Here is a 25,952-nt window from a genome sequence, read left to right on the forward strand (position 1 = left end):
GCAGCAGCAGACCGTGGGGAAGATGCTGACACCCTGAGCCTCAGAACTTCATTCGTCCTCTGGTGACCTGGCAGATTGAGCCCCTGAGTGGCCCCTTGGATGGTGGGACCCTGTTGACCATCCGAGGCAGGAACCTAGGCCGGCGGCTTAGTGACGTGGCCCGTGGTGTGTGGATTGGCAGCGTGGCCTGTGAGCCCCTGGCGGACAGATACACGGTGTCGGAGGAGTGAGTAGTGGTCGTCCCCAGGGCTGTTCTGAATGACCTCGAGCGCCCCCTCCACCCCTCCCAGCAGTGCAGCTGCACCTCTGCCCTCCCCCCCCCCCCCCCCGCCATCCCACCCTCCTCAAGTGCCCTGCTCTACTCTGGACACGTCTCCCTGTCCTTCAAGTTCCCANAGTAGTGGTCGTCCCCAGGGCTGTTCTGAATGACCTCGAGCGCCCCCTCCACCCCTCCCAGCAGTGCAGCTGCACCTCTGCCCTCGCCCCCCCCCCCCCCCCCCCCCCCCCCGTGCATCCTGCCCTTTTCTACTCTGGACACGTCTCCCTGTCCTTCAAGTTCCCACTTCAACACCTGCTGCTCTGGGAAGCCCCCCAGGTTCCCCCAGAATGGCCGGACTTCTACAGAAGCCTTGCGCCAATTTTTTAAAAAAGCAACAAAAGCCTTGCAGTTCACGAAAGGTGGGGCTACCGCTGTGGGGCCTGGCCCAGAGGGGCTCTAGAAAAGCAGGGGGTGAGCTGCGTTTCCTTCGGGGGAGGGCGGAGCTCTAAGTCAAGCTTGCAGAAAAGCCGCCAGTCTACCAGCCCCGCACATGTCCTCATGGCTGGAGAATGTTCAGATCCCGATAGACCATCTTATCTAAGCCCCTTGTCACACAGTTGTAGGATTGTGGGAAAGTCATGGGGTGGGGAGTCCTGGGGAAGAGCCTGGCATCAGAGTGACATCGGGGTTCCGAGTGGCTGTTGCCCAGCTGATGGGGAGTGGTTTCTGTGTTTTATGTGGGTGCTGCCGCCGGCTGGCCCGGCTGTGAGTGGGAGAGGCAGGGGGCTGAGGGCAAGGGTGGCAAGCTCACACACCTTCGGGGTGCAGTGGGGGGGGCCGTTATTCAAGGGAGAACCCGGGTGCTGCCTACCCAGCCCGAGAGCCCTCTGCTCCCCTGACCGAAGCTGCCTCCCCCAGGATTGTGTGCGCTACGGGGCCGGCCCCAGAGGCATTCTCGGACGTGGTGACGGTGAACGCCTCTAAAGAGGGCAAGTCACGGGAGCGCTTCTCGTATGTGGTAAGGGAGGCCGTGCCCCCCCTTCCTGCCCACCCCACCAGGCGCACACCTGGGGATGGCCTGAGGCCTGACCACCTGTCTTCCTCCCCACAGCTGCCCCTGGTTCAATCCCTAGAGCCCGACAAGGGCCCCAAGGCGGGGGGCACCAGGATCACAATCCACGGCACCGACCTCCACGTGGGCTCTGAGCTCCATGTCCTGGTGAACGACACAGAGCCCTGCACGGAGCTCGTGTAAGCCCCTGGGCCTGGGCCACCTCTTCGTGACCAGGGAACCTGGAGGGCTGGGGGGCTGGAAGGGTGGAGTGACGTCCCTGCACCACTCGAGTATTCACTGGCTGTGTCCCCTTGGCCAAGCCCCTTCCCTTCTCTGAGCCTCAGTCTCCTCATCTGGTAAGAACAGTAATTGTGAGTAGTACTCTGTGCCCGGCATACAGTAGGAGCTCCATAAGTGACCTCTGCGTTAAAAAAATGTGATGGTCGTACACATTCTGAGATCCTCTGGCTGGCCCAGGGGTGTGGTCCAGAACCTCATGATGAAGTACCACTGTCTTTATTATGCACTTACTGTGTACTGGGCCCCTTGATGGGCATCGCTGCGGATACCAAGAAGAGCCCAGCAAAGTCTCAGCTATCGGGAAAGCAGACACTCCCGCAGGAAACAGAAGCATCTGAGATTTGGGGGGAAAGTGGGTGCTTCAGAGCCACTCCTCACTGGTGGCGGCACTTGAGAGAGGGACTCTGGGAAGGCTTGTTGGTGAGGTGGGACGGGGCAGAACTGGCACACACGGGCAGGGCTGGGGGAAAAGGGAAGGTGTTGAAGGTGGGGAGGACAGCCTGAGCAAGGGCATGGCGGTGGGGACATGCAAGGGGGCAGGAGGCCAGGCTGAGGCCAGTTGAGGAGGCCGGTGCCCTGGGCGACGGGACAGGCAGGAGCAAGCCGTGGGAGGTGGGGGCCACGCTGACAGTGCCACTGCCCTCCCCCAGACGCACAGACACCAGCATCACCTGCACGGTGCCCGAGGGCGCTCTGCCAGCCGCTGTGCCGGTGTGCGTGCGCTTTGAGCGCCGGGGCTGTGTGCGCAGCAGCCTCACCTTCCAGTACATGCAGAACCCGGTCATCACGGCCATCAGCCCCCGCCGCAGCCCCGTCAGGTGAGACCCCGGGCCCCCACCTCAGGCCGGGCTGGCTCTGCAGGGCTGCGGCGGGGTTGACAGGGCTCGCTGTACCCGCAGTGGCGGCAGGACCATCACGGTGGCTGGCGAGCGTTTCCACATGGTGCAGAACGTGTCCATGGCCGTGCACCACATCGGCCGGGAGCCCACGGTGAGGTCTAGGCCCAGGGCAGGCGGGGAGCGGCCATAGCCCTGACGCGCCCTCACTCTGCTGCGTCTGTCTGACCTCTCTGTCTCTCCCTCTCTCTCTGCCACCTTAAACCTCAATCCCCACCCCCCATTTCTCCATGCCCGTCTGTCCATCTTCAACCCGGCCCTGGCCCTTCCCTACCAGCTCTGCAAGGTTCTCAACTCCACCCTCATCACCTGCCCGTCCCCCGGGGCCCTGAGCAATGCATCGGCACCGGTGGACTTCTTCATCAATGGAAGGGCCTACACCGACGAGGCGGCTGTGGCTGAGGAGCTGCTGGACCCCCAGGAGGCGCGGCGGGACAGCAGGTTCAGCCTGGACTATCTCCCGGACCCGCAGTTCTCCACGGCCAAGAGGGAGAAGTGGATCAAGCACCACCCCGGGGAGCCCCTCACCCTGGTCATCCACGTGGGTGCCGGCGGGTACCAGTGCGGGCGTGGGCGGGCCGGGCGCTGAGCCCACCTTGCGAGCACCCCCGCTCTGTGCCCGCAGAAGGAGCAGGACGGCCTGGGGCTCGAAAGCCACGAGTACCGGATCAGGATAGGCCAAGTAGCCTGTGACATCCAGATCGTCTCGGACAGAGTCATCCACTGCTCGGTCAACGAGTCCCTGGGCACGGCCGAGGGCCAGCTGCCCATCACAGTGAGTGAACGGGGCGCCCCAGGCGGAGGCAGGCTTGCCCCCCACCGGCCCCATCTGCTTGAGTGCCTGCCCCTCCCCCAGCGTATCAGAGCTAAGCATCTCCATGCTCAGTGGACGAGGCAAGGGGAGCAAAGCGCAGCTTTCCATCCCCTCTTGACAGATGAGGCTCAAGAACTTCATGACCTGCTCCAGGGCAGCAATCGGCCCAGATGGGCCTGATGGGGCTGGACTGTCTGAGGCCATGTTCCACATGATGCTCCACCCTGAGTCCGGGCTGCCAGTCACGTGCAAAGTCACCAGGGGAGGGAAACAGGAGGAGTGCAGAGGGGCCCAGAAATGAGAGCTTTTCTATGCTGTACCTGTTTGCACAATTCCTGGGATGGGAAGCTCTCTCCCTATCAGGCAGCAACACGCTGCCCAGGACGGGTCTGACTGGCAAAGCCCCCCTTTCACCTGCACCCCAGTCCCAGGTATGCTTTCTGAATGCTCAGACTTGGCCTGTTCCCCTGGTCATCAGACTGTCCTCCATTTACTTGGGGACAGCAGCCAGGACCTGAGCACTGTGCTGCCCCTGGCCTCCCCCCTACCAATCCCAGCCCACACGGAGTCTCGCTCTGTGCCAGAGCTCGCCAAGCACCATCTGATGTAGCCCTCACCACATCCCCAGGAGGTGGGCACGGTTCTCTTTGTGTTTATAGATGTGGCATCTGAGGTTCCAAGAGGTTAGGTGACTTGCCCAGGACCCCACAGCTAGTGAGGAGAGGAGCCAGCGTGTGAGTCCGGGGAAGCTACAAGCCCCTCCTCCCACCTCTGCCCAGATCCAGGTGGGGAACTTCAACCAGACCATTGCCACGCTGCAGCTGGGGGGCAGTGAGACCGCCATCATCGTGTCCATCGTCATCTGCAGTGTGCTGCTGCTGCTCTCTGTGGTCGGTAAGGAGACTTACCCTCGCGACGCCTTGGGGGCCAGACCAGCCCCCACCTTGCTGCAGCCCCATGACTTTGCATGGGCAGAAGATGGGCAGATAGCAGAATGGTGGGCTGGAGATACGGCTTGAACAAAGGTGTGATGGTGGGTGACCCACTGAGAGCTGGGCCCTGGCTATGGCCCGGATGGGTGGAAGATGATAGATGCTGGGGAAGGGCTGCGTCCAGGCTGCGGGCCCTCCGTGCCTGGCAAGGGCGCTTGGAACCTTGTCCTCTAACCAATAAGGAGCTACTAAAGGAGCTTACAAAGGAAGTTTAACCTACATATTTGGTAGGCTTTCCTACTATTAAACTAATGGTTATAAAGGTGATACAGTTGATCCTTGAGCATGCAGCTGGGGCGCTGACCCCCCCCCACCAGTCCAAAGTCTATGTATAACTTTTGATTCCCCCAAAACTTAACAACTAATAGTCTCCTGTTTCTGGAAGCCTTACCAATAACATAAACAATCAATACATATTTCGTATTTATATGCATTATAAACTGTATTCTTACCATAAAGTAAACTAGTAAAAAGAAAATGTTGGGGCGCCTGGGTGGTGCAGTCATTGGGCATCCGACTTCAGCTCAGGTCATGATCTCACGTCTCATGGGTTCAAGCCCAGCATCAACTCTGTGCTGACAGCTCAGAGCCTGGAGCCTGCTTTGGATTTTGTGGCTCCCTCTCTCTCTGACCCTCCCCTGCTCATGCTGTCTCTCTCTCTCTCTCTCCTAGAAATAAATAAAACATTAAAAAAAACCACACATTTACAGTACACACTGTATTTATTTTTAAAAATCTGCTGGTAAGTGGACCTGCATAGTTCAAACCCAGTTGTCCAAGGGTCAGCTGTGTGTGTGTGTGTGTGTGTGTGTGTGTATTCCCCTCTTCCCCACCCCAGGAAGGGATTATAATATAATACTACTGTGTAATCTTTTAAATGCTTCATAATTCACAAGTTAACACCTGGTCCTTGTTGAAAGAATGGAAAATGATAAAAAGCAGAAAGAGAAGAAATCGCCCATAATTCTCTCACCCAAAGAAAGTCACTGTTTACCCCCGTTTTTTTTTTTTTTGACCTGCTCTATTTCCAACCTGGGCCGGCTCACCCCTCCTTAGGCAAACTGGTGGTCCCTCCTGGTCCCCCGCTCCCCGGAGGTCACCGTGTTGATGCCGAACTTAGTGCGGACCCCTGACCGGCTTAGCACCCTACAGCCCAGAACTCCTGGGCTCAAGCCTTCCTCCTGCCTCAGCTTCTCGAGGGCCTGGGACTACAGGTGTGCACCACCGCACCTGGCAAGGATCCTGACCCTGGGAGACCCCTGTTGTTGTTGTTTTTAATTGACATACAGTATTATGTTAGTTTCAGGTGCATAATATAGTGATTCAGTATTTTGATATAGTTACCTTCTGTCACTATACAAAGTTATTATAATGTTATTGACTGTATTCCCTATGTTGTACATTACATCCCCAAAACTTACGTGTTTTATTAGTGGAAGTTTGTACCTCTTAATCCCCTTTACCTATTTCACCCATTCCTCCACATCCCTCGCAACCACCAGATTGTTCTCTGTATCTGAGTGTTTTTTTTTTTTTTTTTTTTAGATTCCACATATAAGTGAAATCACAGAGCATTTGTCTTCCTCTGTCGACTTATTTCTTAGTGTAATAGCCTGTAGGTCCATCTATGTTGTCACAAATGGCAAGATTTCATTCTTTTTTACGGCTGGGTAATATTTCATTGTATCTCTATACCACAACTTCTTTATCCGTTCATTTATCCATGGACACTCAGCATACTTACACATCTTGGCTATTGTAAATAATGCTGCAGTGAAAATAGGGATGCATGTATCTTTTTGAATTAGTATTTTTGTTTTCTTCAGGTAAATACCCAGAAGTGGAATTGCTGGGTCCTAGGAGAGTTCTATTTTTATCTTTGAGGACCCTCCATACTGTGGTCCATAGTGGCTGCATCAATTTATATTTCCACCAGCAGCTTACCAGGGCTCCCTTTTCTCCACATTCTTGCTGACACTTGTTGTTTCTTGTCATTTTGATACAAGCCATTCTGACAGCTGTGAGGTGCTACCTCATTGTGGTTTTGATGTGTATTTCCCTGATGATGAGTCACATTGAGCATCTTTACATGTGTCTGCTGGCCATCTGGATGTCTTCTTTGGAGAAATGTCTACTCAGGTCCTCTGCCCATTTGCTAATCGGGTTGTTTGGTTTTTGTTATTCAGTTTTATGAGTCTCTATATATTTTGGATATCAGCATTTTATTGGACGTATCATTTGCAAGTATCATCTTCCATTTAATAGGCTGCCCTTTTATTTTGTGGATGGTTTCCTTCACCGTCCAAAAGCTTTTTAGTTTGATGTAGTCCCATCTGTTTATTTTTGCTTTTGTTGCCCTCACCTGAGGAGACATATCCAAAAAAATATTGCTGAGACTGATGTCCACTCGTTTACTGCTTATGTTCTCTTCTAGAAGTTTTATGGTTTCAAGCCTCACATTTAAATCTTTAATTCATTTTGACTTTATTTTTGTATATGGTATAAGACAGTGGTCTGGTTTCATTCTTTTTGCATGTGGCTGCCAAGATTTCCCAACACCATTTAGTGAAGAGACCGTCTTTTCCCCATTGTCTTTTCTTGCCTCCTTTGTTGAAGATTAATTGACCGTGCCAGGATGAGTTTATTTGTGGACTCTATTCTAGTCCATTGGTCCATATGCCTTTTACCATACTATTTTGCTTACAATAGCTTTGTGGTACAGTTTGAAGTCTGGGAGCGTGATACCTCCTGCTTTGTTCTTCTTTCTCAAGATTGCATTGACCGTTTGGAGTCTTTTGTGGTTTCTTACAAATTTTAGGATAATTTATTCCAGTTCTGTGAAATATAACATTGGTATTTTGATAGGACTTGAACTGAATCTGTAGATTGCTTTGGGTAGTGTGGGCATTTTAACAATAATTCCTCCAATGTACGTGTGTGGTAGATCTTTCCTTTCATGTATGTGTCATCTTCAGTTTTTCTCATCAATGTCTTACACTTTTCAGAGTACAGATTTCTTACTCCTGTGATTAAATTTATTCCTAGGCATCTTATTCTTTTTGGTGCAATTGTAAATGGTATTGTTTTCTTATTTCTTTTTCTGAATCATTCTTTATTAGTATATAGAAACACAATAGATTTCCATATATTCACTTTGTATCCTGCAACTTAACTGAATCCATGTAGTAGTTGTAATAGTTTTTTGGTGGCATCTTTAAGGTTTTCTATATATGTTACGTCATCTGTAAACAGTGACATTTTACTTCTTCCTTTCAAATGTGGATGCCTTTTATTTCTTTTTCTTGCCTAATTGCAATGGCTAGGACTTCTAAATGCTATGTTGAATAAGATTGATGAGAATGGGCCTCCTTCCTGATCTTAGAGGAAATGCTCTCAGCTTTTCACCATTGAGTTTGATATTAGCTGTGGGTTTGTCCTGGCCTTTATTATGTTGAGGTACATTCCCACTATGCCTACTTTGCTGAGAGTTTTTATCATAAGTAGATGTTGAATTTTGTCAGTTGTTCTTTCTGCGTCCATTGACATGATCATGTGATTTCTAGCCTTCATTAAGTTTATTTATTTATTCTGAGAGAAAGAAAGATTGAGAGAGTGTGAGTGGGAGAGAGGCAGAGAGAAAGAGAATCCCAAGCAGAGCCTGATGTGGGGCTTGATCCCATGAACTGTGAGATCATGACCTGAAGCGAAATCAAGAGTCAGACGCTTAACTGACTGAGCCACCCAGGCACCCCCATGGTGTACAATCTTTTTAATGTATTGTTGAATTTGGTTTGCTAATGTTTTTGCAGATTTATTTTTTGCACCTTTGTTCATCAGTGATTTTGGCCTGTAATTTTCTTTTCTTTTTTTTTTGTAGTCTCTGGTTTTGACTTCATAAAATGAGCTTGGAAGTATTCCTTTCTCTTCAATTGTTTGGAATAATATCAGGAGAACTGGTATTAACTTTTTAAATGTTTGCTAGAAATCACCTGTAAAGCCATTTGGATGTGGACTTCTGTTTTTTGGAGAGTTTCTAAATTAATGATTTAATTTTATTACTAGTAATCAGTATGTTCAGATTTTCTTTTTAATGATTCAGTCTTAAAAGGTTGTGTATTTCTAGGAATTTGTCCTTTTTCTCTAGTTTGTCTAATTTGTTGGTATATAATATACAGTGTTCTCTTATCTTTTGTATTTCTGTGGCATCAGTTGCAATTTCTCAGTTCTCATTTCTGATTTCATTTAGTCCTCTTTTTCCTGGATGAGCCTGGCGAAAGGTTTGTCAATTTTGTTTCTTATCCAAGAACTAGCTCTTGGTTTCATTGATTGGTCCTATTGTTTTTTAGTCTATTTCATTTCTGCCTTCTCTGATCTCTATTTCCTTCCTTCTACTAACTTTGGGCTTTGTTCTTTTTCTAGTTCCTTTAAAGTTAGGTCATTTGAGATTTCTTTTGTTTCCTGAAGGAGGCCTGTGTATTACTAACAAACTTCCCTCTTACAGTGGCTTTTGCTGCGTACCAAAGATTTTGGACTGCCCTGCTTCCTTTTTTATTCTTCTGCATGTATTTTTTCATTTCCTCTTTGGTTTCTTCATTTACTCATTGGCTGTTCAGTAACATGTTGTTTCATCTCTACATGTTTGTGCCTTTTCCCATTTTCTACTGGTAATTAATTTCTAGTTTCATGCTGTTGTGGTCAGAAGAGATGGTTGGTATGACTTCAGTTTTCTTAAATTTATTAAGACTTGTTTTGTAGCCTAATATGTGACCTATCCTATAGAATGTTCCATGTGCACTTGAAAAGAATATGTATTTTGCTGTTTTTGAGATTTTATTTTAAATTTTGTTAATGTTTATTCATTTTTGAGAGAGAGAGAGAGAGAGAGAGAGAGAGAGAGAGTGTGTGTGTGTGTGTGTGTGTGTGTGTGTGTGTGGGGGGGGGGCAGAGTGAGAGGGAGACACAGAACTTGAAGCAGTTTCCAGGCTCTGCACTGTCAGTACAGAGCCTGATGAAGGGCTTGAACCCACGGACTGAGAGATCATGACCTGACTCAAGGTCGGATGCTTAACCGACTGAGCCACCCAGGTGCCCCGAGATTTTATTTTATTTTGAGAGGGAGAAAGGGTGTGTGATCAGGGGAAGGGCAGAGGGAAAGGGAGAGAGAGAATCTTAAGCAGGCTCCAGGCCCCATCCAGAGGCCAATAAGGGGCTTGATCTCATGACTGTGAGATCATGACCTGAGCCAAAATCAAGACTCAGATTCTCAACCAGCTAAGCCACCCAGACTGAGCAAGGTGCTCCTTACTATTTTTGGATGGAGTGTTCTGTATATATCTGTTAAGTTCAGCTGGTCCAGTGTGTCATTTAAGGATGATGCTTCCTTACTGATTTTCTGTCTGGATGGTCTATCCATCAATGTAAGTGGGGTGTTAAAGCCCATATTATTGTGTTGTTGACTCCTTCTCCCTTTAGGCCTGTTAATATTTGCCTTGTATCATTAGGTGCTTCTATGTTGGGTGCAGAAATATTTACAAATGTTATATTCTCTGGTTCGATTGACTCTTTGTTTTAAAATCTATTGCATCTGATGGAAGTATTGCTACCTCAAGCTTTTTTTCACTTCCATTTGCATGGGATATTCTTTTCACCTTCAGTTTGTATCCACACACTTCTGAGTCTCTTGTGGGCAACAGATAGTTGCGTCTTGTTTTTGTTTGTATCCATTCATCCATCCATGTCTTTTCATTGGAGAATTCAGTCCATTTATATTTAAAGTAATTATTGATAGCTATGTACTTATTGTTGTTTTGTTATTCTCTGGCTGTTTTTATAGCTTCTGTTCCTTTTTTCTGCTCTCTTCCCTTGCGGCCTGATAGCTTTCTTTAGATTTGTTTTTTGTGTGTGTGTATTTTATATGTTTTTTTCTTTGTGGTAACTGCAAGGTTACCACATATAATATCTTTGGTTTTAATAGTCACTTAAAAACATTTCTTTTTAATGTTTATTTTTGAGAGAGAGACAGAGCATGATTAGGGGTGGGGCAGAGAGAGAAGGAGACACAGAATCCGAAGCAGGCTCCAGGCTCTGAGCCATCAGCACAGAGCCCAATGCAGGGCTCAAACTCCTGAAAAGTGAGATCATGACCTGAGCTGAAGTCAGACACTTAACCCACTGAGCCAACAGTCTCCTTTAAGTTGATAAGTTAATTTTGAGCATGTTCCACAGCTTTGTATTTTTACTCTCCCCCATTTTTTATTTTTGATGATATACTTTACATCTGTTTTTATGTATCTCTTAGCTAATTATCATATTTTCATTAATTTTACTACTTCTGTCTTACTCTTCATGTTCACTTTCTAAGTGTTTGACCCACTACCTTTATTTTTTAATGTTTACTCCTGTTTAAACACACCCACACACCCCACACTTTTTATAAGAATGGGACATCAGAGTTATTTTCCTGGGCATTCCCAGCCCTTTACCCCGTAGGAGTTTTCGGCCCATCAGGGAGGGGAGGACCATAGGTGCAGGGCCCACCCCACCTTCCTGCACCCTGCCCTGAGGCACAGGAAGCCAGCAGCACCTCTTGCTCCAGGCCCAGGCCCTGCTCACTGCCATGTACCACCAAAGATTTACTTTAAAAAAATTTTTTTAATGTTTATTTATTTTTGAGAGAGTGTGAGCAGGAGAGGAGCAGACAGAGAGGGAAATACAGAATCCAAAGCAGGCACCAGACTCTGAGCTGTCAGCACAGCGCCCGATGAGGGGCTCGAACTCACGAACTGTGAGATCGTGACCTGAGCTGAAGTTGGATGCTTAACCGACTGAGCCCCCCCAGGTGCCCCAACCACCACCAAAGGTTTTCCAAAGGGCTTTCCAGGCCTGACCCCCTCTCTACCGTCTGCAGCCCTGTTTGTCTTCTGTACCAAGAGCCGCCGTGCAGAGCGCTACTGGCAGAAGACGCTGCTACAAATGGAGGAGATGGAATCTCAGATCCGAGAGGAAATCCGGAAAGGTAGCGGGCGGGGGCTGTACGGGACACTGGACCTTGGCTTTCCCATCTGAGGCATGAGTTCAAGATGTATTCAACTGCCTATCCACCAGGCTTTGCTGAGCTGCAGACAGACATGACTGATCTGACCAAGGAGCTGAACCGAAGTCAGGGCATCCCATTCCTGGAGTATAAGCACTTTGTGACCCGCACCTTCTTCCCTAAGGTCAGCCGGCGCCCTTGCCCCTCTCCTCAGGGGCTCCTGGATCTCCTTCTGAGCCATGCCAACCTAGAGGGCACTTTTAAGCAAATGCAAAAACTTGGTGCTACGTGGGCCCTTTGAGCAGTGCGTAACCTGTACACACACTTATGGCAGCCCTGGCCGCCTGCCCCTTCACCTGCCAAGGGAGGGGGTCCCAGTTCCTCCCCTTACTTTTCTTCTCTATTCATTTGATGTTTAACTGTCCATATGGAAGGCGGCTCTTAGCCCCACTCTCCGGGGGGGGGGCTGCCTCTCCCTTCACTGAGGGGGCTCTCCTGGCCCCCTGTGCCCCACCCGCCTCTCGCAGCCCTGGTGGGCCCCTCCCGGGTCAGGCTCTGGGTCTCCACCTCCCCCCCTTGTGCCCACTGGACTCTACCTCAAGCCTCCCAGCCCTCTTGGCGTCCCGGGGACTGCCGCCCTGCCCCCCCTTCCCGGGCCTGACCAGAGCACGTGTGCTGGGGTCCGGTGCCCCGCCTCTTGCCCCGTGGACACTGCTCACCCTGCAGTCGCCCTCACAGGGCCACCCTGTAGTTCCCGCCGGCCTCTCTGCACTTTCGCCCGTTCCACCCGTTCCACACTGAGCTACGTTTGCTCCCTCTTAAACCTTGGGCGCTGCCCCAGCTCGCGGCATGAGGTTCTGCCCCTTCCTTTCCCCTGTGAAGACCCTTGGGCCTCTGGACCCTGAAGGCCCCGGCCATGGCCTACTGTCTCTTCCTGTTTGAAGCACCCCTTTGCATTGGTTGAGCAGCCCTTGCGAGCCACTCGGGGCCACTGCGGCCCTGCTGAGATGCTGGGGGTGCTCTGCCCTACAGTGTTCCTCCCTCTATGAAGAACGTTACGTGCTGCCCTCCCAGACCCTCAACTCCCAGGGCAGCGCGCCGGTGCAGGAGACCCACCCGCTGCTGGGAGAATGGAAGGTGAGTACCCCATGCAGGTGCACACCTCAGAGCCACCCCTCCCCTCTCTGGGCCCCACTTGCCCGTTCATCTGATCCTGATCACCAGGAGTTGGGAGGAGTCCGTTATCGGAACATAGTGACCCCTCCATCCCAGGAGGCATTCAAGTGTCCATTCAGGGTGTTGTAAGTGCTGACCCCAAGCCAGGTAGTGAGGGGAGAGGACTGGGCCCTTCTGGACATCCTGCTCCACCTGCTGCTTAGAGAATGGAAAAGGGGAGGTTCTCACGTAAGGGACTCTGGGTTACCTCCAGGCCTTTTGTGACCTTTTGTGAGCCCCATTTTTCAGCTCCATTGAGCCATTATTCTCAGTCAGGGGGAGTTAAGGGAAAGGTGGTGAGCTCCCCGTCCCAGGAGCCATTCAAGGAACCCTTCAGGGCATTTTAAGTGCTGACTCCCAGGCCTGGTAGAGGCACCACACCCCTGTGGACACCCCAGCACCGATTGCTCCCGCAGATCCCGGAAAGCTGCCGGCCCAACATGGAAGAGGGGATCGGTCTGTTCTCCTCGTTGCTCAACAACAGGCACTTTCTCATTGTCTTCGTGCACGCGCTGGAGCAGCAGAAAGACTTCGCGGTGCGCGACAGGTCAGGCCGCGAGGCTGGAGGAGAGGGGCGGGGGCCTGGCCAGACCCAAGGCTGGGGCAGCGTGCGAATCAGCCTGCCCGCCAGGCCCCCACCTGCCTGCCTTTCTGGGGCCCGGGTGCCCAAGGTGGAGGCTCGGGGCACGGTGGCTACGGTGGACATTAGAGAAAGCGGCCCTCCCTCCAGGGGGCGGGGCTGCGCTCACCCGCCTGCCAGGCGCCACTGCGCAGGCGCATACCAGAGATGGCCGGGCCGCAGGGCGGCGCCGGAGCCCCTTCCTGACGCTCCCCGGCCGCAGGGCCTCGGGAGCCCGGCAGTGATGGCCCCCTCCCGCCGCAGGTGCAGCCTGGCCTCGCTGCTGACCATCGCGCTCCACGGAAAGCTCGAGTACTACACGGGCATCATGAAGGAGCTGCTGGTGGACCTCATCGACGCCTCGGCCGCCAAGAACCCGAAGCTCATGCTGCGGCGCACGGAGTCGGTGGTCGAGAAGATGCTCACCAACTGGATGTCCATCTGCATGTACAGCTGTCTGCGGGTGAGGAGGGGCGGCAGGGCCCTCCCCCTCCCAGGCCTTCATTAGGATGAGCGTCGTGGATCCGACTTCACTGTATCCTCATGTCGACTCAGTCATCTTCGTGCAGAGGAGGAAAGAGGGGCCCAGGGAGCAGGGGGAGTCCTTTAGGGTCCATTATACAGATAGGGGAACTGAGGCTCAGGGAAGGCCTGGCCTGGCTTCCTGCAGGGGCTCAGGGCAGAGCAGAGGCCTTGTCAGGGGGCTTCGTTCCAGAAGATTGTTTTCTTGGTCATCAAACCCTCCCTTGCGTGCCTTTGGGCCCCAGCTCTGAGTTCAGACGATAAATCAGGCCCAGTCCCGGCCCCTTAAGATTCCTCCAGGCTTAGAGGGGCCAGGTTTGGAAATGGCAATTAGAATACAGAGCGACAGGTGACACAGTGACACTCAACCGCAGACGCCTCGGACCCAGTTAGAGGGCTCAAGGTGGATTCCTGGAAGAAGTGACCCTAAACTCAGGTCTAAGGGCTTAGCAGGAAGGCTGGGGTCTGAGGCCCAGCCGGGCCCCAGACTCTACTCACCAGCTTGTGATTTGACACCACATTCGGGGTTCTAGTTCTCCCTAAAGTCACCCTGGGCGGCTTAGCAGAGTCACGGGCTTGGGAGCTGGCCCATCCGGGGACTCGAGTCTGGCTCTGCTACCTCCCCGCTGGGTGGCCCTGGGCAGGCGGATTGTGTCCGCTCTGACGCAGGGCAGTGAGGGGAATATCCCATACCTGGGAGAGTTGGTGAATGGCCCACAGCCAGTGGTTTTCACCTTCGGGTCCATGGAGATGGGGGGGAGGGGGAAAGGGAGGGGACAGGAGGTGGGGAGAGACGGAGAAGGGCACCAGGATCCAGAAGGAGAACATTACACAAGCAGCGTGGAGGTGTTAGGAGAAGGGGTGAAGGCATTCCAGGTGGGACACACCAGGGCCAAAGGCTTGGGGCCCGGAGCAGAGAGGGGGGCAGGGAGGAGTGGGGGCTGGGCCGGGCAGGCAGGACCTCTGACGGCCCTGTGCGCACCCCAGGAAACAGTTGGGGAGCCATTCTTCCTGCTCCTGTGTGCCATCAAGCAGCAGATCAACAAGGGCTCCATTGATGCCATCACGGGCAAGGCCCGCTACACACTCAACGAGGAGTGGCTGCTTCGGGAGAACATAGAGGCCAAGCCCCGGGTGAGTGGGCGGGGCCGGCAGGGTGAGGGGGCGGGGCCGGCAGCCGGGTACCACCTCCCAGGCGGACAGGGAAGGGAACCCACAGGCCCGGAGCCTCCCTACTTCAGTCATGACCCGCCGCCCAGGGCTGGCCATTGCCTTGCCTGGGCCCTGGCTAGCGAGGGTAGGGACTTGCTGACTGTCTCCTCTCCTCTCGTGCAGAACCTGAACGTGTCCTTCCAGGGCTGTGGCATGGACTCGCTGAGTGTGCGGGCCATGGACACAGACACGCTGACACAGGTGAAAGAGAAGATTCTGGAAGCCTTCTGCAAGAATGTGCCCTATTCTCAGTGGCCACGCGCGGAGGACGTTGACCTCGGTGGGCAGGAGCCGGGCGGCGGGCGGCGGCATCGGGCTGCTCCAGTGAGGGTGGTCCCTTGCCTTGGTTGTACACTCCTTTCCCTCGGCAAATGCACATTAATGGTGGCACCGGGACCTGGAGATAGGTGATCAGCCGAGACGCCCATCACCAGGGAGCCCCCTACTCTGGCAGGGAGACGGGTCCTGCAGTGTGAGCAAGCTGCAAACACCAGCAAAAAGTATTCAGGAAAGGCTTCCTCGAGGCAGGGAAGTTGGAGTGGGTTTTGAAGGCTGCAGAGGAGTGCTAGTTGGGCCAAAAAGCTGAGAACATTCGTTCTATGATCACAGGCTCTTCAGAACACTTGGTCTGGGCCAGGCCCCATTCCAAGCACCAGGCTGCGATAATAACTAGGCGCAGTGACTGTTCATAGCAGGGAGCTTACCCGGGCTGTGTGCAGGAGCCAGGATCAGCTCTGTGATGAGGTTGGGCAGTCACTCAGTCACCCAGATCCTGGAAGGGCAGAGTCAGTACCTAAGGACAGTGGGGTCATAGAAGGTACGTGATCCCTTTCACACATGGTGCCTTTACTTATTTCATCAGCGACAGTAAAGTAACAAAGCCAAAGATGAGGACATTTCCAAACCTGCTGCTCTGTGCCCACCGTACCCTCTCCCCTGGATCTTTTTCCTCCTCCCCATTTTACAGATGGAAAAATAGAGGCTCAGAGGGAGGCATGGCTTGCCCCGGGTTCCACAGAGAGAGCAAGAGGCCTCTCCCTGCGTGGCCCAGGCTAGTGCCATCCCCTCCGGCCAGCTCCCTGGTCCTGACCCCCTGCTCCCTGCCCCCAGAGTGGTTTGCCTCAAGCACGCAGAGCTATATCCTCCGGGACCTGGATGACACCTCAGTGGTGGAAGATGGCCGCAAGAAGCTCAACACGCTGGCCCACTACAAGGTGGGGTCCCCAGCCCCCCCAGCCCCCACTTCCACCCTCCCTAACTTCTGACCTCTGACCTCGGCCTCTCCCCTCCGGTCAGATCCCTGAAGGCGCCTCCCTGGCCATGAGCCTCACAGACAAGAAGGACAACACGCTGGGCCGAGGTAGCACCCGTGGACATGGGGAGGGTGTCTAGGCCGGGCCTGGGCACTTTATGAGCAATCCTCATAGGGAAACTGAGGCTTTAAGAGGCAGGGCCATGCTGGGTGATGGTCTCCTTGGTTGGGGCATCACAGCTTGGGCAGGGCCTGTGGTCAGGCCTCCTCAGGCTGGTGTCCTGAAGGCGGCCCGAGAGAGGCCCCCAAGGGGCGGGATGTGGTTGCAAGGGGTCTGGGCAGCAGCCAGGCTGCGGGTGGGGGGGAAAACTGGCATGCCCTCCAGGCTTTATGCTGTGGCCCTGCCTCAGTCCCACCCCAGCCACACCCTCACGCTCCCTAGGCCCAGCAGCCAGGTCTGGGGTCCTCAGCTCCTGTCATCTCAGGGTCCCCTCCTGAGGTCAGGAGCAGGGTCTTGGGTCTCTCTCCACAGCTTAAGAGGTCAGGGTGGGGCAGTGGAGGGGTGAGGGCAGCCATCTTTTTCTCCTCTGGGGGTCTCCCCCGTCTGTTGACTGTCTCTCTCTCTCTGTCCCTGTTTCTCCTTTCTTGTACATGTCTGTTTCTCACTGCCTCTTTCTCTGTCTCATTCTCTGTGTGTCTCTCTAGATCTCTCTCTCTCTCTCTCACCTCTTTCTGCGTTTTTCTGTCTCTCTTGCTCTTTCTCCAGGTTTTGCTTTGGACCTCTCTCTCTCTGCCTGTCTCCATCTTTATGTCTCCATTTCTGTTTCTCACTCCCCTCCTCTCTCCTGTTTATTTATTGTGTTTTCCCTCTCACAGTGAAAGACTTGGACACGGAGAAGTATTTCCATCTGGTGAGTGCCCGGCCTCTGGCCCTGGGGGCGCCCGCCCTCATCGGGTGTGGACTGGGCTTTCTGCCACCCCGGCCTCTGGGGAGAGCGTTCCCAGCCCCGGGAAAGGCTGGGGACTGGGGCGCAAGGCTGGGTCCCAGAACCACGCTCATCCCTTGTGCAGCACCAAGCACGTGGGCAGCCAGGCCCGCCCCCAGGCTGGCCAAGGATGGGGCCCGATGCTGGGCTGACCTCCTCCCTGGCCTCCTAGGTGCTGCCCACGGACGAGCTGGCAGAGCCCAAGAAGTCACACCGGCAGAGCCACCGCAAGAAAGTGCTACCGGAGATCTACCTGACACGCCTGCTGTCCACCAAGGTGGGCCTCCCTGCTGACAGGCCAGCTGTGCACCCATGCCCAGGGGTGGGTTGCGGGGAGAGTTACGTGGGGCCGGAAGGGCTCCTGGCATGAGAGGCGGAAGGCTGTGTGCTGCTCCTGGGGAGGGATTTGCTCACAGCCCTGCGAGGTGCCAGACAGACAACTTCTCTATCAGCCAACAGGGCAGCAGAGGCCCAGAGGGGTCAGTACTGTCCCCAGGGTCACACAGCTCAGGTGGCAGAATCATCACCCCAGAGCTATCAGTTCCCCGCTTCGTGCTCCAGTACCTGGATTAATCCTTTCAGTACCCCGGAGAGGCAAATTTCACTGACCCATTTCACAGACAGGAAAACAAGGTCCTAAGAGGATAGGTGACCAGCCTGATAGTATGTGGCTTTCCCATGCACCACCTTGAACACATCGGGCTCCCTGGAGCTACCGGAGCACACACTCACCCTCCCCAAGTGGTCCTGGGCTGATGGGAGCCACCCTGCTCCTCCACAGGGCACACTGCAGAAGTTTCTGGATGACCTGTTCAAGGCCATCCTGAGCATCCGTGAAGACAAACCACCACTGGCTGTCAAGTACTTCTTTGACTTCCTGGAGGAGCAGGCTGAGAAGAGGGGTATCTCGGACCCCGACACGCTGCACATCTGGAAGACCAACAGGTTGGTGGACCAGTGGGGTGTGGGCGGCAGGCGGGCAGGCAGGGGTGGGCAGCAAGGGTGCAGGGGGTCAGAGCCTGCGCCCTCAGCCCACCTGCCGGGATTCGGTTCCTCTTTTGCTGCTTCCTAGCTGTGTGACCTCTGATAAGTGACTTCACCTCTCTGTGCTTTAGTTTTCCCAGCTGTAAAACCATGGCAATAAAAGGAATCCACCTTAACTGTAAGAATTAACCAGAAGCACGCATTATAGAAGTTTTACCCTTACCATCCTTCTTCTCTTCCACCCCTCTTGAGTGGGTACCATCAGCTCCATCTTACAGATAAGAATGTGGAGGCTCACAAAGCAGGGCCCACCCGCGATCACGCAGCCCTCGCAATGGCCGAACCAGGCTCAAACCCACGCGATCTGATTCCTCTTCCCAGTGTGTAGCTTTCCTTTAAGGCAGGGCTTTCTTGGCGTTCCAGGTCACAGAACCTCACAACTTGTTGAAAACTTGAGCCTGACCCTCAGGAAAAATGACACAGCCTAGAAGTTTCTGTGCGGCTGCAGGGGCTTCTCAGAACTCGAGGGGAGGGTCCTGCAGTCCAGGCTGCTGAGTCAGTGGGTGGCCCTGGGCTGGGAGCAGTACCAGTCCTCTCTGGGCCCTGCCCTCCCTCAGCCCTTCCTGGCTGCTCAGGGGCCCCAGCTCACGGTGGACTTCCTGCTGCCGTGCAAGGGCTGGGAGGAGGAGCCATGTGCCGCCCAGCAGGGCGGGGTTGGGGGGGGTTCTTCTAATGAGAACCAGGACTTGGCTTGAGGCTCTGCTGTGAGAGCCGAAGGTTCTGTGGGGGTTGGGAGCAGACGGGAAGGTAGTCTGGCCCTGGGGCTCCCGCCCCAGCGTCCTGCCCCGCTACATGAGGGAGCCCTGGCTCTGCGCCCCGCTGCTGCTGCGGCTGCCGAAGATGGTCACCAACCCCGTGTGTGGATGAGCAAAACCCAGGCTCCGCCTTGGGTCTGAGCCTCTCTGGCCTGGGGGGTAAAGCCAGCCAGTCCCAGGGGGCCTGGCTGCCTCCCTCCTCCGAACCCCCTCCACGACTACTTCCTTTGCCGCCCCTCCACTCAGGGTGGTCTCACACCACCTCCGTCATCCCCGTCCCACAGCCTTCCTCTCCGGTTCTGGGTGAACATTCTGAAAAACCCCCAGTTTGTCTTTGACATCGACAAGACCGACCACATCGACGCCTGTCTCTCTGTCATCGCTCAGGCTTTCATTGACGCGTGCTCCATCTCCGACCTTCAGCTGGGCAAGGTCTGCTGCTCCCGGGGTGGAAGGGGGTGCTGAGGCGGGTGCCTGGGCCGCAGATCGTCCTGGGAGGGGAACCCGAGGAGCTCAGAGCTGGGGGGACGTGGGATGAGCAGGCACCTTCCAACAGGGGCAGACACCCAGCAACTGCCCCTGTGGTCAGAAAGTCTGCACCTGCCTCTGGTGTGCCCAGCACCACCTTCCAGCATTCAGGCCATAGAGCCAGGCCCGGGGAAGTCAGCACCAAGGTGGGAAACCTGCTTGGTCAGGTTCAGTGTCATGAAGGAGATAAGAAGCTCCAAGCAGCAGTCCTGAGGGTCAAGAGCCGTCCAAGAGGGCACGGAGTGAAAGCGGGCAGAGGAGAACGGGTGACCAAGGCCTCTGAGATGCCCGTGGGAGGGACATCCCCGAGAGCTGTGTGCAGGGGGAAGATCTGGCTGGTTTTCAAGAGTGGAGAGGAGGGAGAGTGGCATTCTAGGCAGAGGAACGACCTGGCCAAGGGCAGGGACGCATGGAACAGAGCCGGCTGCTTTGAACATTAATGAGATGGTATAATTAGACCAGGCACTGCGGGACGGCGGGGGCACGGCCCTACCTTCAGCCCATGACTTTCAGAGGCCGTGTGCGCGAGAGAATGCCATCACTTCTCACATACGGTCTCTGCAGGCAGGATGCCCGTGACAAAGAACTGGGAGCGTACTTGGCACGTTCTGCTTCGGGCGTTGGAAACATGCGGTGGGAAATATTCCACTGAGCCAGCAGTCGGGCTTCCAGCAATCTTAGCCACCAAGGCCCATAACCCTAAGCAAGGATACAAACGAAACAGCCTGTGTGCTCTTTTCCCCCTAACGGAAGCGGGTCCGCCTTCAGGTCGTCCCTCTGCCAGTGCCATAGGAAATCAGGAGTTCTGCGGAGTTCCGTGCAAAGGGCAGCCCAGAGAGGGGGTCAAGAGCCCCTTTCCAAAGCGGAGTGTGGAGGAGGGACGAGGGCGTGTCCAGAAATAGACAAATCTATCTGGTCTCCACTGGCTGCCTTATACCCCCCCCCCCCGGCCCCTCTCTGCCCAGGATTCTCCGACCAACAAGCTGCTCTATGCCAAGGAGATCCCTGAATACCGGAAGATCGTGCAGCGCTACTACAAGCAGATCCACGACATGACGCCGCTCAGCGAGCAGGAGATGAACGCGCACCTGGCCGAGGAGTCTCGGGTGCGGCGGGCTCCAGACGGGCCCTGAGCCCTGGGGAGGGGCCCTGAGCCCTGGGGAGGGGCCTTGAACCCCAGGGAGGAGCCCTGAACCTCAGGAAGGGGCCCTGAGCCCCAGGGAAGGGCTGTGGGAAGCGGGGGGTTGTGTGTAAGCACCGGGGCTGGGCCAGGGCCTGTTTTGAAGGGTGGGTTGACTACCCCGCCCCACCCCCATCCTCCTTGTAGAAATACCAGAACGAGTTCAACACCAATGTGGCCATGGCCGAGATCTACAAATATGCCAAGAGATATCGCACACAGGTGGGTACCCCTGGGGGCCCTGGGGTCATGGCGCCCCCTCCCTCCCCACTTGAGCCCTGCCTACCTCCACTCTGCTCAGGAAAACCCCAGGAGAGGTTCCGGCTCAAGTATTCACATCCTGGGACACTTGTCCTCCGGGTGCTGGTTGCTGGCAATGGAAATCCAGGCAGTGTGTGGTTTGTCCCCCCACTGAGGTGGGGGCTTCTGGGGCCCAGGGCCTTGGGCTGTGACCCAGTGGCCCCTTGCTTCCCCTTCAGATTATGACCGCCTTGGAGGCGAACCCCACGGCCAGGAGGACCCAGCTGCAGCACAAGTTCGAGCAGGTGGTGGCTCTGATGGAAGACAACATCTATGAGTGCTACAGTGAGGCCTGAGCCTGTGCGAGGCGGTGCTGGGGAGGGACACCTGCCCCGCACTTCGATCCCCACGCCTCCGTCTGCAGCGGGCGGAGGACTGAGCAGAGCCAGCTTCTGGGGGGGGGGGGCCTCTCTGAGCCCGGCAGAGGAGCCCCCCAGCCCCCGCCCCTGGGGTGCCTCGCTCTGTCCCCTCCCACCTGCCCCCCAGACTGGGTCTCTGGGCTGGGGACGTGAAAGCTGCAGCCAGTGCCTGGTTGGGCTCCTGCCGTCCCCCCACCCCCAGCACAGCCTGGACAGAGCCCCCCCCCCAGCTCAGCCACCACAACTGCTGCTGCTGAAGTCCCGCCCGACATGGCCCAGCGCCCTCGAGCAGAGCGGAGCCCCTGCCCAGAGGCCGCAGCCGGAAACACTACCTCATCCAATGTGGCAGAGGGGAGGCTTCCTTGAACCAGCCCTGGATTGGTTTCTGCTCCGACCACCACAATGCCATCTCCGTCTTCTGTCACCCAGAGAGGACCCTGGTGGCACATGGTTTCAAGCAGCGTCAGATTGTGGTTGCTCGGGCGGCTGCTGGTGGAGTGGGCCGTGCCCACGGCCCATGGACAGGCTCCGTGGGCTTTCGCACCAGCGGGGGTGGCCGAGGACAAGGGGACAGGGGCTGGAGGGCGGGGAGGGGGCTGAGTTGCACCAAGGCTGTAGCTGGGCTACGTGATCTTGCTGGAAGTGTTTCTAAAGATAGCACCACTTTTTTTTTTTAAAGCTTTTATATATTAAAAAACTTCTCACGCGCCAACTGTGAATAGCTGCCGCTTGTGCAGAGGACCCGGGGAGGGGTCCCCAGGGGCTCCCCACACAACACTGGAAATGACTGTTCCAGAGGACAGGCAGACCTGGCGGAGACCCCCCCCCCAAGGGCCTGAAAAATGTCACCCACTCTGTTCCTGTCAGAAGCGACCCCCCGTGGCTGGCCCAGCTCCCCTGCGGCACACCTGGCCAGCACTGCGACTGGCCCTGAGCCCATGGGGGCTGGGCTGAAGGGGGGCTGGGAAGCTCTGGAACCTTCTTTATAATAAAAGCCTGATGGGAAAACCTGCCGTGGGCTCCAGCCTTCATCCTGAGACGGCCGAGGCGGAAGTGTGCGCTTGTAGTAAAAAGGAGGGGGCAGCCAGGTTTAGAGCCCTGACTCGGCCTTCCTCCTGACGAGGCTGGGCAGACACCTGACTTAGTTCTGGGAAGGCCCCAGCAGGGCTCAGTGGGACAATGTCTGCTGGCCCTGGGCCTGGCCCACGGGACCTCCAGGAAGATGTCATAGCTGTTATGTGCCACCTACCCCTGTGCAGGTCGTGCTCCTACTTACCTTTATAACAGGCCCGTGAGGTACAGAATATTCCCCCCCCCCCCCCCCCCCCCCCCCCCCCCCCCCCGCCGACCTGGCACCGAGGTCATGTAACCAGGGAACAGCCAAGTGTGGACACAAACCAGGTTGCATGGCCTCCTCATTCTTCTCTTTTGTGCTTCCTCCATACGGTCTCCACAGTGAACCCCAAATGTGTGGGGAGGTCAAGGTGAGCGTCCCAGGAAGACAGCTGATGTTTACACATGCCCCTTGAATATCTCGTCGTTGTTTCATGTGAGGACAGATGCAGCTTCCTCAAGGCCGGTGTAGCCCGGGGCAAGCTGTTCCTCCTGGTGGTCAGCACTGACCCAGAAGCCCCAGCCCTCCCAGCTGGCTCCAGGCCCGGGGCCGGGGTGGGGTGGGGCTTCATGCCACCCCCCAGGAAGAGGTCATTAGTGAACTAGCTCCAAATTTGAAGCTACTCAGTTCATTATTTTTCCATCATAATGGGGGGAACTAAGCATACGTTTATCAAGAATCAGAACTAGGACAGAAAAATTCATACAATTGAAACAAAATCCCACAAATACCAGTTCTAGAATTAATGAGAGAAGAGAAGTGAGAAAAGAAAAATAAACAATTTTTAGCTTTAAAAATAGCCTTCTCCTGTCCTGGCTTCTGGGTGGGGACAGATTCTTTATCTTTTCAAATTTTCTATTCTGAGCACTGATTCCTTTTTATTAAGCAGATTTTCTAATTTAAGTTATTGACATATTTGATAGAGATTTTTTTTTTTTCTGGGTGTGATTTGAGAACGAATCCAGGCTTCCTGCAGAAATGTCAGGAAGTACAAAAAGCACTTAGAAAATAAAGCTATGCGAACCCACCCAAGGTCAACGTCTCAGAGAATGTCGGTCCAGATTGTGCGCCTGCCTGGGTCGGGGGCTGGGTAAAATTCGAGACCAGGGTGTACACACCATTTTGTGCAATATGTCAGTAACATCTTTCTGTGTCATTAAATATTCTGCAGCCTGTTTTCATGCCTGATTAACATGCAACTCCTTCTTGAAGTTTCGCAACACATTTGCGCATGGAGGAAATCTCTGGTTTCTGTTTTTTTTTTTTTTTAATGTTTATTTATTTTTGAGAGGGAGAGACACAGAGCGTGAGCGGGGGAGGGTCAGAGAGAGAGAGGGAGACACAGAATCCAAAGCAGGCTCCAGGCTCCGAGCTGTCAGCACAGAGCCTGACGCGGGGCTCGAACCCAAGAACTGCGAGATCATGACCTGAGTCAAAGTCAGATGCTTAACCAGCTGAGCCACCCAGGCACCCCTCTGGGGTTGTTTCTCAATACAGCAGGTGGACGACTTCTGTGAATCACCCACACAGTTCTTATCTGGGGCCCTGAAGACTTGCTTTGCAGCGTCTGGCGTCCCTTTGCTGTCCGAGGGTCGTGGGAAGCAGACAGCGTCGGCGCAGGGTCCTCGAGCAGGGAGGAGACTCACCCGTGTCTGGTGGGTGCTGGAGGCCGTCCGGCCTCTGCCAGGCCAGGAGCATGAAGGCGCTCCTTGCTCATGGAGGGGTGAGGCCCTGGAATGCAGCCCCAGAGTCTGGCTGGGTGCCTCCCACAACCCCCTGCCAACCGTGAAAGGAGCAGAGGCACGAGCAGACCCTCCCCAACCAAGTGCCGGCCCAGCCCCTGCCATCTGCTCACCGTACCCTCGGGGCCCCACTGGCAGCCACACTACAGATACCCAGGGAAGCTGTTGGCGCGGCTAGAAAAAGCTGCATGGGGGATTCGAGGAAGCGAGGGTAGGGTTTTGCACAGGCAGGAAGAGAGCTGCCCCATGCCCCGATGCTGGCCTGCCTTGGTTTCCCTTTGAATCCCAACTGCCCTCTCTCCCAAGTCCTGTCCAGTTTACCTACTCCTTCCTTCTAATTCACCCATTCTTTCTCTGCCCTGCCTGGGCTCAGTGGTCACCCCTTGACTGGACCACCTCTCAGCAGCCTCCTGCCCAAACCAAGTCCTCACCCAGGGAAATGGTCACTGTGGAGTCACCAGGCTCTGTGGACCCCAGACTGCAGACTCAGTGACCCCTTTCTTTTTTAAATTTTTAAAAAAATTTTTGTGTTTTATTTATTTCTGACAGAGAGAGAGAGAGAGAGAGAGAGAGAGAGAGACAGCGTGAGCAGGGGAGGGTCAGAGAGAGAGGGAGACACAGAATGTGAAGCAGGCCCCAGGCTCTGAGCTGGCAGTCAGCACAGAGCTCGATGCGGGGCTTGAACCCACGAACTGTGAGATCATGACCTGAGCTGAAGTCGGACGCTTAACCGACTGAGCCACCCAGGCGCCCCACAGTGACCCCTTTCTTACATCCAATCCTTCAGCACATTCCATCCAGCCTGCTTCAATGTTTACCCAGAATCCACCACTGCTAAGCCCCCCTCACCTGGACCCCTGCTGCGGGGGCCTCCTTGCTGGCCTCCCACTGCTGCCCATGTCCCCTGCACTCTCCTGCTCAGTGCCCTCTAAAGGCTCCTCCTCACAATTAGAGCAAAAGCCGACGAAATCCAAAGTTCTTGCCCTGGTTTACAAGGCCCTTCCCGATCTAACCCTGCTCTACCCTGCAGTCCTGGTCATGGTTATCTACTGCTGCGTAACAAACCACCCCAATGCCCAGTGGCTTAAAACAACAGCATGTACAGTAGTTCTTCCTTCTCCGTGGGGGACACATGGCAAGACTGCCACTGGATGCCTGAAACTGCACAGTTGCCAACCCTGAATATATTACATATCTTCCTAGACAGGCATACCCTTGATGAACTTGTAAAGTAGGCACAGTAAGGGATCAAGTAGTAACAGAGCAATTACAATAATATACTGTATATTATATTTAATAACATAATTATGTGAATGTTGTCTCTCAAAATAACTTCTTGTACTGTGCTTCTCGTGATGATGAGAGATGGCAAAATGCCTATGTGGGGACATGAAGTCAGCCGAATGACGTAGGCACCCTGACGGAGCGTTCGACTACTCCCGACCTTCAGATAATACGTCAGAAAGATCTCCCGACTCTGGGGCATGGTTGACCACAGGTGACTGAAACCACACAGAGCAAAACGGCAGATAAGGGGGCCCTACCGTCTGTTGCCTGAGCATCTCCAGTCGGGATAGGGTTTGGCCATGGGGTCAACCGAGGCAGCTAACTACAGCCAGAAGTTCCCATCCCAAGGGAGCACGCTCCTGTGGCCGGCCAGCGGGTCAGGGAGTGCGGCTGGGGCTGAGGACTGGGCTGCTTCTGTTCCTTTCCACTGGCGGCTTGGGCTCCCCCACAGCATGGTGGTGGCATTCTAAGAGCAATTACCAAAGCCAA

The 25,952-nt window shown here is 54.6% G+C and overlaps 1 protein-coding gene across 1 annotated transcript in view; it reads left to right on the plus strand.

Moving 5' to 3' along the window:
• PLXND1 (plexin D1) overlaps nt 1-22,333 on the plus strand; it is a 57,486-nt gene extending 35,153 nt beyond the window's left edge. The window contains exons 13-36 of the mRNA XM_039231293.1: nt 75-226; nt 1,178-1,277; nt 1,371-1,510; nt 2,264-2,431; nt 2,513-2,603; nt 2,787-3,050; nt 3,135-3,284; nt 4,103-4,217; nt 11,223-11,330; nt 11,420-11,532; nt 12,381-12,485; nt 12,980-13,110; nt 13,447-13,645; nt 14,692-14,838; nt 15,040-15,196; nt 16,027-16,130; nt 16,213-16,276; nt 17,045-17,079; nt 17,327-17,431; nt 17,936-18,099; nt 19,238-19,385; nt 20,447-20,587; nt 20,809-20,883; nt 21,141-22,333. Coding sequence (XP_039087224.1) covers nt 75-226; nt 1,178-1,277; nt 1,371-1,510; nt 2,264-2,431; nt 2,513-2,603; nt 2,787-3,050; nt 3,135-3,284; nt 4,103-4,217; nt 11,223-11,330; nt 11,420-11,532; nt 12,381-12,485; nt 12,980-13,110; nt 13,447-13,645; nt 14,692-14,838; nt 15,040-15,196; nt 16,027-16,130; nt 16,213-16,276; nt 17,045-17,079; nt 17,327-17,431; nt 17,936-18,099; nt 19,238-19,385; nt 20,447-20,587; nt 20,809-20,883; nt 21,141-21,257 — 3,093 coding nt within the window. The 3' untranslated portion in view covers nt 21,258-22,333. The remainder of the gene's footprint in view (nt 1-74; nt 227-1,177; nt 1,278-1,370; nt 1,511-2,263; nt 2,432-2,512; nt 2,604-2,786; nt 3,051-3,134; nt 3,285-4,102; nt 4,218-11,222; nt 11,331-11,419; nt 11,533-12,380; nt 12,486-12,979; nt 13,111-13,446; nt 13,646-14,691; nt 14,839-15,039; nt 15,197-16,026; nt 16,131-16,212; nt 16,277-17,044; nt 17,080-17,326; nt 17,432-17,935; nt 18,100-19,237; nt 19,386-20,446; nt 20,588-20,808; nt 20,884-21,140) is intronic.
• The last annotated feature ends 3,619 nt before the right edge of the window (nt 22,334-25,952 follow it).

Source organism: Hyaena hyaena, unplaced genomic scaffold (genome assembly GCF_003009895.1).
Source record: "Hyaena hyaena isolate Hyena2069 unplaced genomic scaffold, ASM300989v1 scaffold_56, whole genome shotgun sequence".
Lineage (NCBI taxonomy): Eukaryota > Metazoa > Chordata > Mammalia > Carnivora > Hyaenidae > Hyaena > Hyaena hyaena.